At 35.5% G+C, this 16,366-nt stretch overlaps 2 protein-coding genes across 8 annotated transcripts in view; one reads left to right on the forward strand and one right to left on the reverse strand.

Moving 5' to 3' along the window:
* Window positions 1-16,366, forward strand: part of GFM1 (G elongation factor mitochondrial 1) — a 70,025-nt gene that overhangs the window by 38,097 nt on the left and 15,562 nt on the right. For 2 of the 4 annotated variants that reach the window (XR_010155058.1, XR_010155057.1), the window contains exons 15-18: window positions 1,882-2,026; window positions 7,520-7,680; window positions 8,496-8,549; window positions 8,694-9,006. Coding sequence is in view for 2 of the 4 variants with exons in the window: in NM_001279863.1 (NP_001266792.1) it covers window positions 1,882-2,026; window positions 7,520-7,680; window positions 8,496-8,549; window positions 8,694-8,825 (492 nt within the window). In the remaining 2 variants the exon portion in view is untranslated. 4 annotated transcript variants of the gene reach the window in all.
* RARRES1 (retinoic acid receptor responder 1) overlaps window positions 14,206-16,366 on the reverse strand; it is a 35,777-nt gene continuing 33,616 nt past the window's right edge. For 2 of the 4 annotated variants that reach the window (XM_016942238.4, XM_016942237.2), the window contains exons 5-6: window positions 15,239-15,301; window positions 14,211-15,158 (exon numbers count right to left, since the gene is read on the reverse strand). In XM_016942238.4, coding sequence (XP_016797727.2) covers window positions 15,009-15,158; window positions 15,239-15,301 — 213 coding nt within the window. In that variant the 3' untranslated portion in view covers window positions 14,211-15,008. Of the gene's footprint in view, window positions 15,159-15,238; window positions 15,302-16,366 lie in introns of all 4 variants that reach the window. The other 2 variants (XM_016942240.2, XM_016942239.3) reach the window with 2 other exon arrangements.

The following is a 16,366-nucleotide window of genomic DNA, read 5'->3' on the forward strand; positions in this document are numbered from 1 at the left end:
GATAAGACTATGTGACATTTCCTTGGAGAAGTGCTTTGCACATATGAGGGGTTAGTGTTTTGTTCGCTTTCCAGTCATTTGCTTTATGACTGTCATAGGCCGGGCACGATGGTTCATGCCTGTGATCCTAACATTTTGGGAGGCCGAGGCGGGCAGATCACTTGAGCCCAGGAGTTTGAGACCAGCCTGGGCAACATGCTGAAAACCTGTCTCTACAGAAAAATAAAAATAGAAAAAAAATTAGCCTGGTGTAGTGGCACACACCTGTAGTCCCAGCTGCTCTGGAGGCTGAGATGGGAGGATTGCTTGAGCCCAGAAGATGGAGACTGTGGTGAGCTGTGCACCACTGCCCTTCAGCCTGGGCGACAGTAAGACCCTGTCTCCAAAATGGAAAAAAAAAAAAAAAAAAAAACTGTTGTAAACCCTTAATTAATTCATATAGACTGTGGTTTTTGTTTTTAACCTTTTAACTTAGAAGATCTTATTAACAGGTTATAATTTTGGTTTCAGTGGTGGAGCATTTTTTTGTCATTAATGTATTCTATTTCAAGACAATATTTTGTGATTCACACACTTTAAATTCTTATATCCACTAAGATTAATGTAGATGAAGGAGAACTTAGACATTTTACAGCATATATAACTTACAGTTTTGAAATGTCAAGAAATATTTTGTGCTATCTGCGCAGCCATGTTATTGTGTTGCCAAGAAAAACTAACTTAAGTGGTAGGAGCTCTGCAAGTATTTGTTAAGTGACTGAATTAATAAAAATTGCAAGCTCATTAAATGGTACTCTTTAAATATGTGCAGTTTATTGTATATCAGTTATACTTCAACAAAGCTATTCTTTTAAAATAATTAGATTTGAAAAAATGGTGAATTACTCTTTAATTCTAGTTCTTACTGATGTTTTGTAACACTAGAGCTATAATGTAGTGATCTGCCAATGAGGCAAAGCAGTTAGAGGTATGCAGTAGGGGCTCAAGACACAGCTAGTGAATAAACACCAATTTTGGTGGGGGTTTTCTTTTAAGGAGTTTCTTAGTTTTGCCTTTCTGCTGTTTCCTCATTGTAAAATTAAGATCATGCTGTCTCTATGATGGGTTATGAGTAATTGAGTTGAGTTGAGTAATTCCTGAAGATGAGGTTATGAGAAAGTGATTGTTAGCATTCTAAGCATTGCTTTCAAACCAGCTTACGCCCTTAACTAATATGCTTTTCCAAGGAATTGTTCATCTAAATGCCACGATAATAAAACTTAAATAGTAAAGTTGTACTATTTACAATAGCAAAGATATGTAATCAACCTAAATGCTCATCAATGATAGACTGGATAAAGAAAATGTGGTACATACACACCAATACTATGCAGCCATAAAAAAGAACAATATCATGTCCTTTGCAGGGAGGGGCATGGATGGAGCTAGAGGCCATTATCTTTAGCAAACTAACACAGGAATAAAAAACCAAATACCACATGTTCTCGCTTATAAATGAGAGCTAAATTGTGAGAACATATGGACACATGAGGGGAATAACACACACTGGAGCCTATTAGAGGGTGAAGGATGAGAAGGAGAGGATCAGAAAAAAATAACTAATGGGTACCAGGCTTAATACCTGAGAGATGAAATAATTTATACAACAAACCCCCATGACATAAGTTTACCTATGTAACAAAACTATACATGTACCCCTGAACTTAAAAGTTAAAAAAAAAATAGTAAAGTTGTTAAACATTTTTAAAAAATTATTTTTGAGGGGTGAAATACAGCACACATAAAAACGTACACTTCTGAACACAAATATTTTGGGGTTCTTGATAATGTATCTGCAAGTAAAATCCACTCACTCCAGAAGTTGTGTTCATTCATTAACAGGGGTTTTTAGATGCCTGCGAGAAGGGCCCTCTTTCTGGTCACAAGCTCTCTGGGCTCCGGTTTGTCCTGCAAGATGGAGCACACCACATGGTTGATTCTAATGAAATCTCTTTCATCCGAGCAGGAGAAGGTGCTCTTAAACAAGGTATGCTGGGTCCAGGCACCTTAGCCTGTCTGTTTTCCTGATAGATCATCATAGCCTCAGAAGGCAACACTGTTTTCAGTCTTCTTCACCCAGAGCACTAGGCACCACAGGGAATATTGTAGGTAGTGGGCAAATCTTTATGGACTTGAGATCAAGGTAGATTATTATGTTCTCTTTCTTGCAAAACTAAAAGACTACTGTATTCTCCTACATTCTCTGGGGCTTTCTTTCATGTATTTGAATTCATAGATAATTTATAAGTTCTGTTTTTAATAGGGAAGACTGAAATGTTCAGAATTCTAAGAAATTTTTAAAAGGTATCTTAACTACAGTCTTGTTATTTCTAGTGACTTATTGAAATGTCAAGAAATCCATAAATTTGTAAGTAATCTCTTCATTATGACATTGTATGCTTTTAGGCATTTTGAGGATGGCAAAGTATTTTCAAAGAATTTGGTAAACCTTATTCACAATGCAGATTTCTTGCAAAACTGCTAAAATTGTCAACATTTCTCACAGAGTAATATTTGTATTTAAATGCTGATGAACTAGAACCTTATGCAGTTGCAAACATATCTGATTCTTCGCTTTTAAGAGAAAAAAAGCTAGTGACAATGTAGCAGTTTCACATCACGATTATTCAAGAAAGGAACTTCAAACCCATTTCCTGAAGCCAGAAAATTCCATTCTCTTTGTCATCTTTTCCATGTCCTTTATGTGAAAATACATTAGTAGTGTCCACCGGTGTCTTTACACAGTAGAATTATGATTCACAAAACATTTCAGAAATATCTTTATCAAAGAGGATTAAAGTGGACAGTAGAAACTTTAATCATAATATTTCCTAAACATTCTGTAGATCAGGATTTATTGATTCTGTATGAATTTGAACTTTGTGGTGTTTTTGGTCACACTTCGCATCTGTGATCAGGTATAGGGCAGTGGTTGGGGAGGGTTGCTGATTCCTTATTTTACTTATGTTTCAGTTTCTCAGTTATGATAGGGAAATTTCCTTTATATCAGCTCTCTATTAAAAATGCAGTTGAAATTTATGATGTAGAAATCTTGTCACAGTCTGAAGATTGTGTAAATAGGAAACAGGTAAGTAAAATGACAAAGAAAATGAGACTTTATTAGGCATCACTCACATTAAAATACTTGTCTTTTTACCTCTGTGTGTTTACCACTTTAGTATGTCTTAAACTGACAAATTAGTTATAATCACTTTATATACTTTTTAGAAGTACAGTTAAAACAAATTAGAAAGTACTGATTGTTCTATGCTGGTTCTTTACTGGAAATTGGTAGCTTTCCTGGAAATAGAGGTTACATAAAGCCAGATAATTGATATGGTTATCAATTAACAAGGAGCTTCATCCTTTTTAACTGCTCCTACATTTAAATATAAGTAAATACAGATCTATGTGGCCATATATATACATAGATAAATAACGTGGCCATATACATTTTCCCACGGGATATATATAATATGTTATATATTATATGTGTATATATATTTATAGATGTATTTGTATAAAATACATATATAAAGTATATATGCATATATATGTGTATTATATAATATATAAGATATATAAAGTATAAAATATATGTAAACCATATAAAGTATATATAAAAATATATAATATACTGTGGGAAAAAGATACATATATAAAATATATAAATATGCTCTGTGGAAAAAATGTATATGGCCACTTTATATATAAAAAAATAAAATATGTATATATATAATATATCTTTTAGGACTTGGATGCAATGCACCATCCAAAAATGGCAGGGTGAGTTAGGTTTGGAGCTTTGTCTCATGTTCTAGGGTTAGAGGAAGGCATGTGTAATGGTAAGATGCATTTGGAGCTAATATATTAATACGCATTTCCTGTGGAAAAAATGTATATGAATATTAACTAAACAGTTGAATATGTACCATTTAGTTTTTTATTATTTAGGTATAGTATATATATTATTAAGTATGATTAATTGCCTATTAGATATACAGGGGAAAAACACTAGATTATAATTGAATTGAGGTTTTTTTTTTTTTTTTTTTTTTTGAGACAGAGTCTGACTCTGTTACCCAGGCTGGAGCTGGAGTGCGGTGGTGCAATCTTGGCTCAATGCAACCTCCACCTCATGGTTTCAAGCAATTCTTATGCCTCAGCCTCCCAAGTAGCTGAGATTATAGGCATGCACCACCATGCCCAGCTAATTTTTGTATTTTTAGTAGAGACAAGGGTTCACCATGTTGGCCAGGGTGGTCTTGAACTCCCGACCTCAAGTAATCCACCCACCTTGGCCTTCCAAAGTGCTGGGATTACTTTTCTATTTTTGAGACAGGGTCTTGCTCTGTCACCCAGGCTGGAGTGCAGTGTTATGATCTTGACTTACTGCAACCTCGAATTCCTGGGCTCAAGTGATTCTCCATCTCAGCCTCCTGAGTAGCTGGGAGCACAGGGGCATGCCACCATGCCTGGCTAATTTTTTATTATTATTATTTTTTTGTAGAGGTGGGGTATTGCTTTGTTGCCCAGGCTGGTCTCAAACTCCTGGGCTCAAGTGATCCTCCTGCCTCAGCTTCCCAAAGTGTTGGGATTATAGGTGTGAGCCACCATAGCTGGTTGAGTAGTTTTATTTTTTACAAAATATACTATGCAAACAAGCGGGATGCTAGCATGAGAAATAAGTTACGTTGCTGTTTCTTCATCTGATTTTTATTTCTCCATGATTGAAAGAAGTCTTCAAAACATCACACTGTATCCCCCAAATATATACAATTATTATTAGTATTATTATTTGAGACGGAGTCTCACTCTGTTGCCCAGGCTGGAGTGCAGTTGCACGATCTCAGCTCACTGCAACCTCCGCCTCCTGGGTTCAAGCAATTCTCCTGCCTCAGCCTCCCAAGTAGCTGAGATTACAGGTGCGTGCCACCACACCCAGCTAATTTTTGTATTTTTAGTAGAGACAGGGTCTTACCATGTTGGCCAAGCTGGTCTTGAACTCCTGACCTCAAATGATCCACCTGCCTCCGCCTCCCAAAGTGCTGAGCACTTTGGCGTGAGCCACCACTGCGCCTGGCCTATATAATTATTATTTGTCAATTAAAAATTAAAACTTTTTAAAAAACATTAGATTTGAAGTAAAAATAAAAATTAGCTTTTTCTATCCTGATTAAAAAAAGACAAAAATATAAAAGTCAGGTGAAAGGAAGTTCTTGCCACACTCAGCAAGAAAATCAACTTTTTTTTTACATACACCTCTGTTGAATACCACATTAGAGTTTTACAGTGAAAATGTTGGTAAATGAGCTTAGTATAAGAATAGCTTATAACTGTAAGATATTATAGTTATTATAATAGTATACTATTATTACATGTTATATCTTGTCAAAATTGGAAGAACAATAGTTCAAATTCTCCCGTATTCTTGATTTAAAAAATGAACACTAGAATTCATTTGAGCCTAATTTTAAATGTTGTTCATGATACTGATCAGTGAGGTAACCTAAAACTGAAAGGTAAAATTGACTACAGATCTGCTGGAGGAAAAATTTCTTTTAGGACTTGGATGCAATGTGGCTATTGAAAAATGGCAGGCGAGTTGGCTTTGGAATCTTATCTCATGGTATAGGATTAGAGGAAGGCATGTGTAAGGGTAAGATTCATTTGGAACTAAATCAGGGAGTAGATTTAGTGAGTTACAAGGAAGAGAGCAGGGTAAGGGGAAGTGAAACAGAACCAGAAAGGCTGTCCTCAATAATTGAGTGATGGACACCATATACTTGCCTCTTTCCTTCCCTTTACCCTTTCACAATCTAGATGTTTTACATTACTATCCTATTGAGAACATTAGATAATCTGTAACTAAATCTAGCTATATCTGCTCACATCTCTCCCTCTGGGTGCTTTTTTTCATATTAATTACATTTCTTTAGAGCCAAGGAAGCTCTCCTGTTGTAAAGAAGTTATGCAAGGAATAGAACTGTTTCTACACTCTAAATTTGTTAGTTTGATTTAGATGTCCATGTAGGTTTCTGCAGGGCTTAGCCAGTGAAGCATAGGAGTCTGCAGTATCTCTTTGAGTTCAGTTATTTCTCTTTCAGAACAAAATTCACTCATTAGAACTAATTAGTCGAGGGTAGGTGTGAGCTAGGATATGATTTAAATTTAAAAATATTTCTAATTACATTCCTGTTGTCATAATTATTGCACTTAAGCTATACTGTCTCTAGAAGAAGTACTGAGTAAATATATAAGAAAAATTGTTAGTTTTGGTTTATTATAAACAAATTGATGCTTCTGGAAAATCTGTGATTATATTTAAACAAAATATTACCCTTGTCATCATTTCTGTGTTTTGCGGAAAGCCTTTATTTGGAGATAATTTAACAAACCTGAGGCGGAAGTATTTGTCACTATCACAACTTCCAAATTAAGTGTAAATGTTTGACGTTTTATTATATTCTCTCCATATTGTTACATTTAAACATTAGCACTTTAACAGAAAGAAGTGTTTTGGTTATGTATTAAATGGGATAAAAATGAATACAAACACACTGAGTTTTAGTGTTTAAATGGCCCAGTCTAGTCCAGAATCCTTATTTTGTAGATGAAAAAATTTGAGACCTGGACAAATTGTGTTTTTCCAGAAGGCATATAGCTTCTTTGAGGTAGAGCAAAAACTAGAAACTTGATCTTCTCATTCTCAATCAGGTGTTGAAATTGTTCAGACTAGAAAAGGAAAGACAGATCGTAGGTGTGGCTGGATTCTTGCTTCTGAGTATAGGAAGGGTACCCTCCACGTCCCCTCCTGCCCTGTGACAAAAATTATTTTCTTATAATTAAAAATAACTGTCTGCCGGGGACCACAAGAAAGAATGGGTTTATCCAGCCTGGCCAACATGTCGAAAGCCTGTGTCTACTAAAAATACAAAAATTAGTGGTAGCAGATGCCTGTAATCCCAGCTACTCGGAGGCTGAGGCAGGAGAATTGCTTGAACCTGGGAGACGGAGTTGCAGTGAGCCGAGATTGCCCCATTGTAATCTAGCTTGGGTGACAAAAAAAAAAAAGAAAGAAAGAAAGAATGAGTTTACCTTCGTCAAATTTGTAATAGTTATTATCTTTAACCCTGACGATTTTCAGAGGGAATAAATAACTCAGCTGGATAATTTAGATGGTAAAGGACTTGATCAGATGTTGTTTTAAGACCTTTTGTATTATTCTCTGCTATTTAATGAGTTTTAAGGATAAAAATATGATAATGGAAATACCAATATTAAAATTAAATGTTGGAATTTCCATTTAGAAGAGTGACTGTTATTACTACAGGAAAAATGAGTCTAGGTCGAATATTTTAACCTTGCCATTTGTGTTTGTACCTTTGGGAAAGTATCATTTTTCTCCGTTTTTTATATCTGGACAGAAGAGTTGTAGTGTGTATGAAGACTAATGAACTTTTTTTTTTTTTTAACCCAGCCTTGGCAAATGCAACATTATGTATTCTTGAACCTATTATGGCTGTGGAAGTTGTAGCTCCAAATGAATTTCAGGGACAAGTAATTGCAGGAATTAACCGACGCCATGGGGTAATCACTGGGCAAGATGGAGTTGAGGACTATTTTACACTGTATGCAGATGTAAGTACTCTTGGTCATTGGCAGTCCTGCTTTTATTAACCATAGAAGGAAATCCAGATTAGCTTTTGTTTTTGCAAATGGACACATTTCCTTGCTGAATTTGTGGCTTTATACATGTGGCATTTTCTGTAATTTGCTATTAAAGCAACTCTTAAGTGCAGAAGTTAAAAATAAGATTTATTTTATCTTGACCTTTTGTGAATGTGTCATTTTCTTAGATGTATATTATCTCTCTTTCTTGGATAAGCACAGATGGACAAATTAAAAAGAAAAGGAAATATAAAATAAGATGTATATTATCTCTCTCATTTTAGCTTTATTTGCATAATTACTTTATTGTTATCTTTAATTTATCCCTTTTAATTACCTTGCCTATACCTTTCTTGACTTAAATCTCAAGGGAGAAGGTGTTTATTACATTTCATAAGGCCTCCTGGAAAACACTACTCTCAGCATATCATTAAGGTGTCCAAAGGAAAGTCGTATTCATATTTTCTCAGAAGAAGCACTTCTGAGTGCTTGAGCTGGGGCTACAGAGCGGAGTGGGGATGAGGAGGGAAGGCGGTCAATGGTGTTCACTCCATGAAGTGGAAAGATTTGGTTTCTGGTTGCGACTGTCAAATGAAATAATTTTCAAATAGGATTTCCACTTGGAATAAAACAAAAATGTTTCTCTTTGGCTTTTAATTATTTTAAACTAGGAGTAGTGAGCAGAAATCTTAATCTAAAGGAATTAAATGGCTAAAATGCATCTGTATTTTTCTCAAATATTTTCCAATAAGCAGTGCTAAAATATCTACTATGTTTATTTTCAGGTCCCTCTAAATGATATGTTTGGTTATTCCACTGAACTTAGGTCATGCACAGAGGTAGGCAAATTTAAACTTACCCTTCAAAAGACCACCCTACAGAATGAACATATTATAAAATCTTGACCTTCCATGACTTTTACTTGATAGTTTAAAAAACAAACAAACAAACAAAAAAACCCTCTCTTTTTTTTAAATCCCTAGGGAAAGGGAGAATACACAATGGAGTACAGCAGGTATCAGCCATGTTTACCATCCACACAAGAAGACGTCATTAATAAGTATTTGGAAGCTACAGGTCAACTTCCTGTTAAAAAAGGAAAAGCCAAGAACTAACTTTGCTTACTGTGAGTTGACTGACTCTAATTGAATCTGCGTGGTTTTGATACTTTGATGGATTCCAGTGGAATAAATTCAGGCTGCTGAAACAAGAAATTCTGAGCCCAGGAAGCGGGCTCTTCCTTCTTCAAAAGAAGCTCTTCTTGTTCATATTCAGGAGCTTCTGTTGTATTCAAAGGTAATTCTATGTCTATTTCAACTCTATTGATTGGTTTTATAGTTTATTGAAAATCCTCAAATAAAATATAATTATTACTGAAATATGTTTAATATTTAAGGGGAAAAGAGACTAATTTCAGTTATACTTTTAAGCTTAGAATGTATGTTCATTTCCAAATTTTGTATCATAAGAGTTTTCAACATAGAGAAAAGCTGAAAAAATGCAAAGAATAACCACATACTTTCCATCTACCTTCCTTCGTTAACGGGTTGTTTATCATATAATAATTTGTTTTGTCATATTTGCTTTCACTGTCTATTATCTGTTTAAGTCTCATAACTCTATATTTTTAGTTTGCTGAAGACTTGAAAGTGAATCGCATACATCATGACACTTCTTGGAGTGTCATTAACGGGCAGGCTTTTCTGTTGAAGAGTGGATTCCGTATGTTCTTCATAGAGAGTGTTTTTCAGATTCTTCATTGGGATATTAAAATATTAGCCAAATTTCTCTCTGTTTTATATATGTCTGTTTATTTCAGTTTGTAGTTTCTGCAAATTTGTAACTGCCTCTGTTTTAGGAGTATAAGTGTTACTTCCTTGTGGTCTATTGTGAAGTAAAAAGTAGACCCTTGCATATACTATTCTTGTTTGCGTTCATCTTAATGTTTTTGTACAGCTAAATCAAATGTAATTTATAGAGTTAGTTTCATCAACCTAATGAATGCTAGTTAAATTTGAATTCCTTGGAATTTATCGTATATTGTATTCACTGAGATTGTGAAGGGACAAATGTTAATCTTTTGTTTCCAGAAAAAGTTGGGCTTTCCCAAGCAGTTCTATTACCCGGTTCAGAATTGCTTCATCCAAAAATCATCTGATGGTATAGATGGATCCTAGTCCTTTTCATTACCTGATGGTAGAAATAAAATAATTGATTTTAAATTCCTTTGCTTTTCTTGACTTATAGATGTGGCTTTATACTTTAAGGTTTCTAGGGAAAAAAGATCTTTAAAAAGTATTGAGCACATGTTTTCAAGGCATTTGCTAAATACTTTTTTTTTTTTAATTTTTATTTTTTTGTGGTAGGGTCTCACTCTATCCCCCAGGCTGGAATGCAGAGGGACTATCTCTGCTCACTACAACCTCTGCTTCCTGGGTTCAAGCAATTATCCCATCTCAGCTGCCTAAGTAGGTGGGACTACAGGTGTGTGCCACCACTCCCTGCTAATTTTTGCATTTTTTGAAGAGATGGGGTTTTGCCATATCGCCCAGGCTGGTCTCAAACTCCTGGGCTCAAGCTCCCTGCCTGCCCCAGCCTCCCAAAGTGCTGGGATTATGGGCATGAACCACCATGCCTGGCTGCTAAATACTTTAAATGCATTGTATAATTTCATTCTCACAATCCTGAGAGTAAGTACTATTATTATGTCCATTTTGTAATAGAGGAAGCACAGATAAGGTAAATAACTTTAATGAGACCACAAAACCTAAGTTTTTAAATTGATACTTTAATTACAATTATTCACCAAGTGCATTTCCCCCATGAATGTCTGTTGCTACAGTAGCATCAGGTCTGAAAAAATGTGGTTGCTTTGGCATTTCATCAGCTCTTGTGACATTCACAATAACTTTGAATATTGTTACTAATGAGGAAATTACATTCTGTGTACCTTCATGGAATTTAGCATGATTCCTATGGCTATTGAGAATAGTCACAACTACTGGAACTAAACTGGATAAATAAGTAAAAAACTTACTTATTTTTAATTTGTAAAACATCCTGGTTATAATGTTACAGTGTTAGAAAAGGTCCTAGATATTTAATCCAACACCAGCATTTCATAGGTAATGATCAGGCCTAGCTGGTGGGAGTAATTAGAATAGGTTCACAAATGGACAGATCAGGACTAGAACCCACATCTCTTTCTAAGTCATTCGTTATAGTTGGCAAAGATCACATACCAACCAAAGTCTGTAGCATGGAAAAAAATTAATGAGAATATTCATAGGTGAGGGTTGTTTATACTACTATCAAGAAGGATAATTGTTGGCTAATTCAAAGATTACATACTTGTATTGGACAACAGTAGCAGCACTAGGTAGTATTGTACTGATTCCCAACCCTCACTGTACTTTAAAAATCACTGGGGGAGCCTTAAAAAGAAATACCTAGGCCTACACCCAGATATTTAGATTATTTGGCTGGATCAAGATAAAAACTTTTTTGGGTGATTCTAATATGCAGACAAAGTTAAAGACCGCTGAAATATTGCCTGCACTGCGCTTAAGCCCAAGACATGAAATGAAAAATCTGTGCAATTCAGAAGTGTCATATTGTATTCTTTTGTGTGATATTAGAGTTTGGTTTTTTTGTTTAACAACTGTTTTTTTTTTTTAAGAGATGGGGTCTTCTAAGACAAAAACCATCTGACTCAGCAATACCATTACTATATACCCAAAGGAACGTAAATCATTCTATTATAAAGACACATGCATGCACACATTCATTGCAGAACTGTTCATAATGGCAAAGATATGGAATCAACCTAAATGCCTATCACTGATAGACTGGATAAAGAAAATGTGGTACATACACATTGTGGAATACTATGCAGCCATAAAAAAAGAATGAGATCAAGTCCTTTGCAGGGACATAGATGGAGCTGGAAGCCATTATCCTCATCAAACTAACATAGGAAAAGAAAACCAAATACTGCATGTTCTCACTTATAAGTGGGAGCTAAATAATGAGAACACATGGACACAGGGGAACAACACACACTGGGGCCTATTGGAGGGTGGAGGGTGGGTGGAGGGAGAGGATCAGGAAAAATAACTAATGGGTACTAGGCTTAATACCTTGATGATGAAATAATCTGTACAACAAACCCCCAGGACACAAGTTTAGCTATGTAACAAGCCTGCACATCAACCCCTGAACTTAAAGAGATGGGGTCTCGCTGTGTTTCCCAGGCTGCTCACAAATTCATGAGCTCAAGCAAGCCTCTGGAGTAGCTGGGACAAGAGGCACACACCACCATGCCTGGCTTGATAACTTTACCTAAAAAAAAAAAGTGTTCCTATTTATATAAGCTTCCAACTGACTTTCAAAAGAACTTGTTCAACTTCTAAAAATTCGTAATTCAGGTAGGAAGAAAATGAAAGTATGAATAAAATAAAATGGAATGTAGACAAAATCCCTGGTATTATTTTATATGTCTTAAGAAAGTTCTAAAGGTATTAGGAAAATGAATGTCATGCTGTATGTAATTGTAATTAGCTAAGAGTGATTCAGAATAATGTAGACTCTTAATGAAAAGAGGACATAGGGAATAGTTTTTCATTTTATGCCAAGTGATTTTTCTGTTTTATTAGCTAGTGAAACCAATGTTGGTAAAATTAAGTTAACAGTTTTAGAGTTTGTGCTAGAAAAGATGTTCTGAGGCCGGACGTGGTGGCTCACGCCTGTAATTCCAGCACTTTGGGAGGCCAAGGTGGGTGGATCACCTGAGGTCAGGAGTTCGAGACCACCCTGGCCAACACGGTGAAACCCCGTTTCTACTATAAATACAAAAATCGTCCGGGCGGGGTGGCTCACGCCTGTAGCCCCAGCTGCTCAGGAGGCTGAGGCAGGAGGGTCGCTTGAACCCGGAAGGTGGAGGCTATAGTGAGCTGAGATGGCACCACTGCACTCCAGCACTCCAGCCTAGGCAACAGAGTGAGACTCTGTCTCAAAAAAAAAAAGAAAAAAAAGAAAAGATGTTCTGATGGTGATACTGATAAATTTTTAGTTGGTTTAACTTTTTGGGTTTTGTAAATTAATAAATTAGATAATTGTGTTTGTATATTATTTGTATGTATAGAATTATCCCTCATAATCTATTGTACTGTAATAAATCTGCTAAAGGGTTACCTTAGAATCATTACCTGGTTGGATTATGGATGTGTTTGTGAGCCTAATCTCAGTAATGAAAAATGCCTTTAGTGGCTCATGCCTGTAATTCCAACACTTTGGGAGGCCGAGGTGGGAGGATCCCTTTAGCCTAGGAGTTTGAGATCAGCCTGGGCAACATAATCAGCTGGTGTGGGACATCCTGGGATAGGTAACCATTTCCTTCCAAAGTCAAGATAGCTACCCAGTGAAGATCAAACAAACAAAAAAAAAAAAAGGAAAAAAGAAAAATGCATTTATGGGGATGAGGACTTTGAGAAAGCTCCGACTCTAGAAAGCTGAAACACCAAGTAAATGCCCTTTTCTAGTCCTTAATGTGACACTAAAAGATTGATTAAATATCATAGGACATTGAATATACTGTTGTAATGCTCTTAGGACTTTTTTTGAAGATCATTTGGGGAACTTCAGTTACAGAAATTTATCACTTGATTTTGGCATAATTTAATCATTGTGGATTATTTTTGATAATTTACAAGGAGTATCTCTTCATTATCACATAGGTGGGAGAGCTGATGTGTCTTTTAAATGATTGTTTGCAATGCTTCCAAATACCTACAACTCTTTATTTTTTATATATATATGTATTTTTTTAAATTAAGACTGGATTTCACTATTCTGCCCAGGCTGATCTTGAACTCCTGGGCTTAAGTGATCCTCCTGCCTTTGGCCTCCCAAAATGCAGGAATGAGCCACCACACCCAGCCACAAATCTTTAAATCATTAAACTTTTTTAAAGAGATGGAGTCTCACTATGTTGTCCAGGCTAGTCATGAACTCCTGGGCTCAAGTGATCCTCCTACCTCAGCCTCCCAAAGTGCTGAGATTACAGGCGTGAGCCATCATGCCCAGCTATTTTTTTTTTAATTAAAAAAAATTTTTTTAATTGTAAATCAGCTGGATTTTGGGAAGATAAATGCAAAGCATAGGGTTTTAAGTAGAAAAATATATAAACTAGATCAGCTCATTTTATTTTATATGAGTTCATGCCTTCTTTAGTGTAAACTTTTCTGATTGTCTAACAGTGCACACTTAGAAGTAATGTTTTGGTATATTTTAAGGCTGATATTTCCTAATCAGTTACTGGCTACAGAACCTGGCTCAAGGTTTTTACACACCGACATAAACATTCCATTAAGTGATACTAATTTTGAGAGGCAAATGATGACAACATTTCCTGGATCAATGCCTCCTGCCTTAAGGAGGTACTCCACTGAATTTGATTATGGTACATACTGTGTTTGCCTTTATAAATTACTTAGGCCAACACTCGGTCCAAGTTGTCCTTGTAAATGAAAATTGTAAATATTTAATATACTTTCAGTTACATCAGTGTTTCTTTTGATGCATGTTTGCAGACAGCTTTATCTGGTGAGACAGACGTTCTATTATTTGTAAAATTTAAGTTAAGCAATATTACCATTTCATTTAATTCCAGTTTAGCACAAATTTTTCCTTTGTATACAAATCTTCACGAGAACATTCAACACATTTCATTATTTAGAAATGTAAACATTTATTTAAAAGTAGGTAGCAAGTTAAAAACGAATACTTGCCTGAAATCATAAAACATAATCAAGTTCTTTTTAAAACAGTTAATTTTTTTCCTATAATTTACTTTCATCGAAAGTATATTATCTTTGTTTAACATGCTAGATAGAAGCAATTTAGCAACATAAAATATATTAGCTATAGTATGTTCAAAAGAATGAGAAATGTAAATTCAGAGATGAGACCATCATTTTTTGCAGTTTTAAAAAAAATGCTGATTCTGGTGCAACATACACTGATTATCCAGGTTTTACATTTTAGGGCTGAAACCCTGAGGAACCTGCTCGTGACTGTTTAGCATGGAGCAGAGTTCAGTGTGCATGCGCTTCCAGAGTTAAAAGCTAAAGCAGACTGAGAAACAAAAAACCAACATCTTTGCATTTCTGAGTTTTTACTTGTAATCATAGGTTTTCCCAAATTATTAGAATGTCTATACCTTAGCCGTTTTACTAGAAAAATGATTTATGCTAGTATAGTCACTTGTTTAGAAGTCGGAAAAAGATCATTTTTTCTTTTTAGAAATTACTAAGCTCTGTTGGTACTACAGCTGATCCTTCTTCAGTTCCCGAGGCTTCTTCTGGTGTCTGTAGCTCTTGACAGTGGTACTTCACTTTAAGAGGTTTGCCAGGGTACCAGACCAAGTGAATGCGACAGGGAATTATTTCCTAGGAAATAGAGTTATAAAATATTATAATCTGCAAAAACTTATGGTAAAAACAATTCTACATACAATGTTATGTTTTACCTGTGTTGATAATTCATGAAGTAGAACAGTATAATCAAAATCAATTGTATCATCATTAGTTTTCTAGAGGGAGAAAAAAGAGTTAGTGTAATAGATACGGTGGTATTTAGTGTAATAACTATACACTACATTCTTGTTTTGAATGGGTGCCTTGTGTCTCCTACTGCCTTTTCGATTTCAGCCTCACGGTTTTTGGTGGTATTTTGCTTCAAGATATGGAAGTCATGGATCCTCATTTTTGTCTTGTCACTGAGTTATATGAAAGTCTGGTTGAATGTCTGTCACTTTTTCTGATGGATACTGGAGTCCGTGGGAATAGGGAGATTCTTTTAACAACCTTAAGGATCTAGATACTGTATATATACCTCAAGCTGATATATTAGCCCTGATATGACAGGCAATAAGACAAGGGGAGGGGCAACCAGTAATTCTAGAAGGCCTACCATGGGCCAGGTTCTGTGCTAGGCACCTTCTACATGTTCTCATCTAATTCTCCTTTACAATCTATGTATTATGAGCCTGGTTTTACAGGAGAGGTAATTTGAGATTACAGCTAGGAAGGGACAAATGGGAATTCCAACCCAGATCTACTGACTCCAACACCCACATTCTTCATATATACCACATGAAGCTATACACGCTGTTTCTAAAACCAGTGCACTGGATATTTTTCAGTAGGCAGGCAGTTGTCTTCATCTCTTTTATTCACATCGTTTCTGTACATTTTACTAGTAACTAAACCAACTCCGTATTTTCTTTCTGACATTTCCTTTTTTTTTTTTTTTTGCAAGAGTGCTTATCTGTTCACTAGTAAAAATGGAAGAAAGAACATTTTTTAAAAATACCTTAATTTGGATTATAATTTGAGTCTTTTCCTACTATAACTGAGTACTACATTTTTCTAAGAGAAAGAGAATGAGTTACTTAAAAAACAATTTTTTTCTTTTCTCTTTCCGCCTTTTTCCCTGTTCTCTACTTCCTGCTTAGCTCTTTAGAAATGGAATCATAACCTTTACCTTCCCTTTTACCAGACACTCCCTGCATGGCAAGCTTATGTATGTGCTCACTTCAGTGCTCGAGAGCTGGAACTCTCTCCCACCAGGAGAAGGCCTTAAGAGACAACAGTCA

Source organism: Pan troglodytes, chromosome 2 (genome assembly GCF_028858775.2).
Source record: "Pan troglodytes isolate AG18354 chromosome 2, NHGRI_mPanTro3-v2.0_pri, whole genome shotgun sequence".
NCBI lineage: Eukaryota > Metazoa > Chordata > Mammalia > Primates > Hominidae > Pan > Pan troglodytes.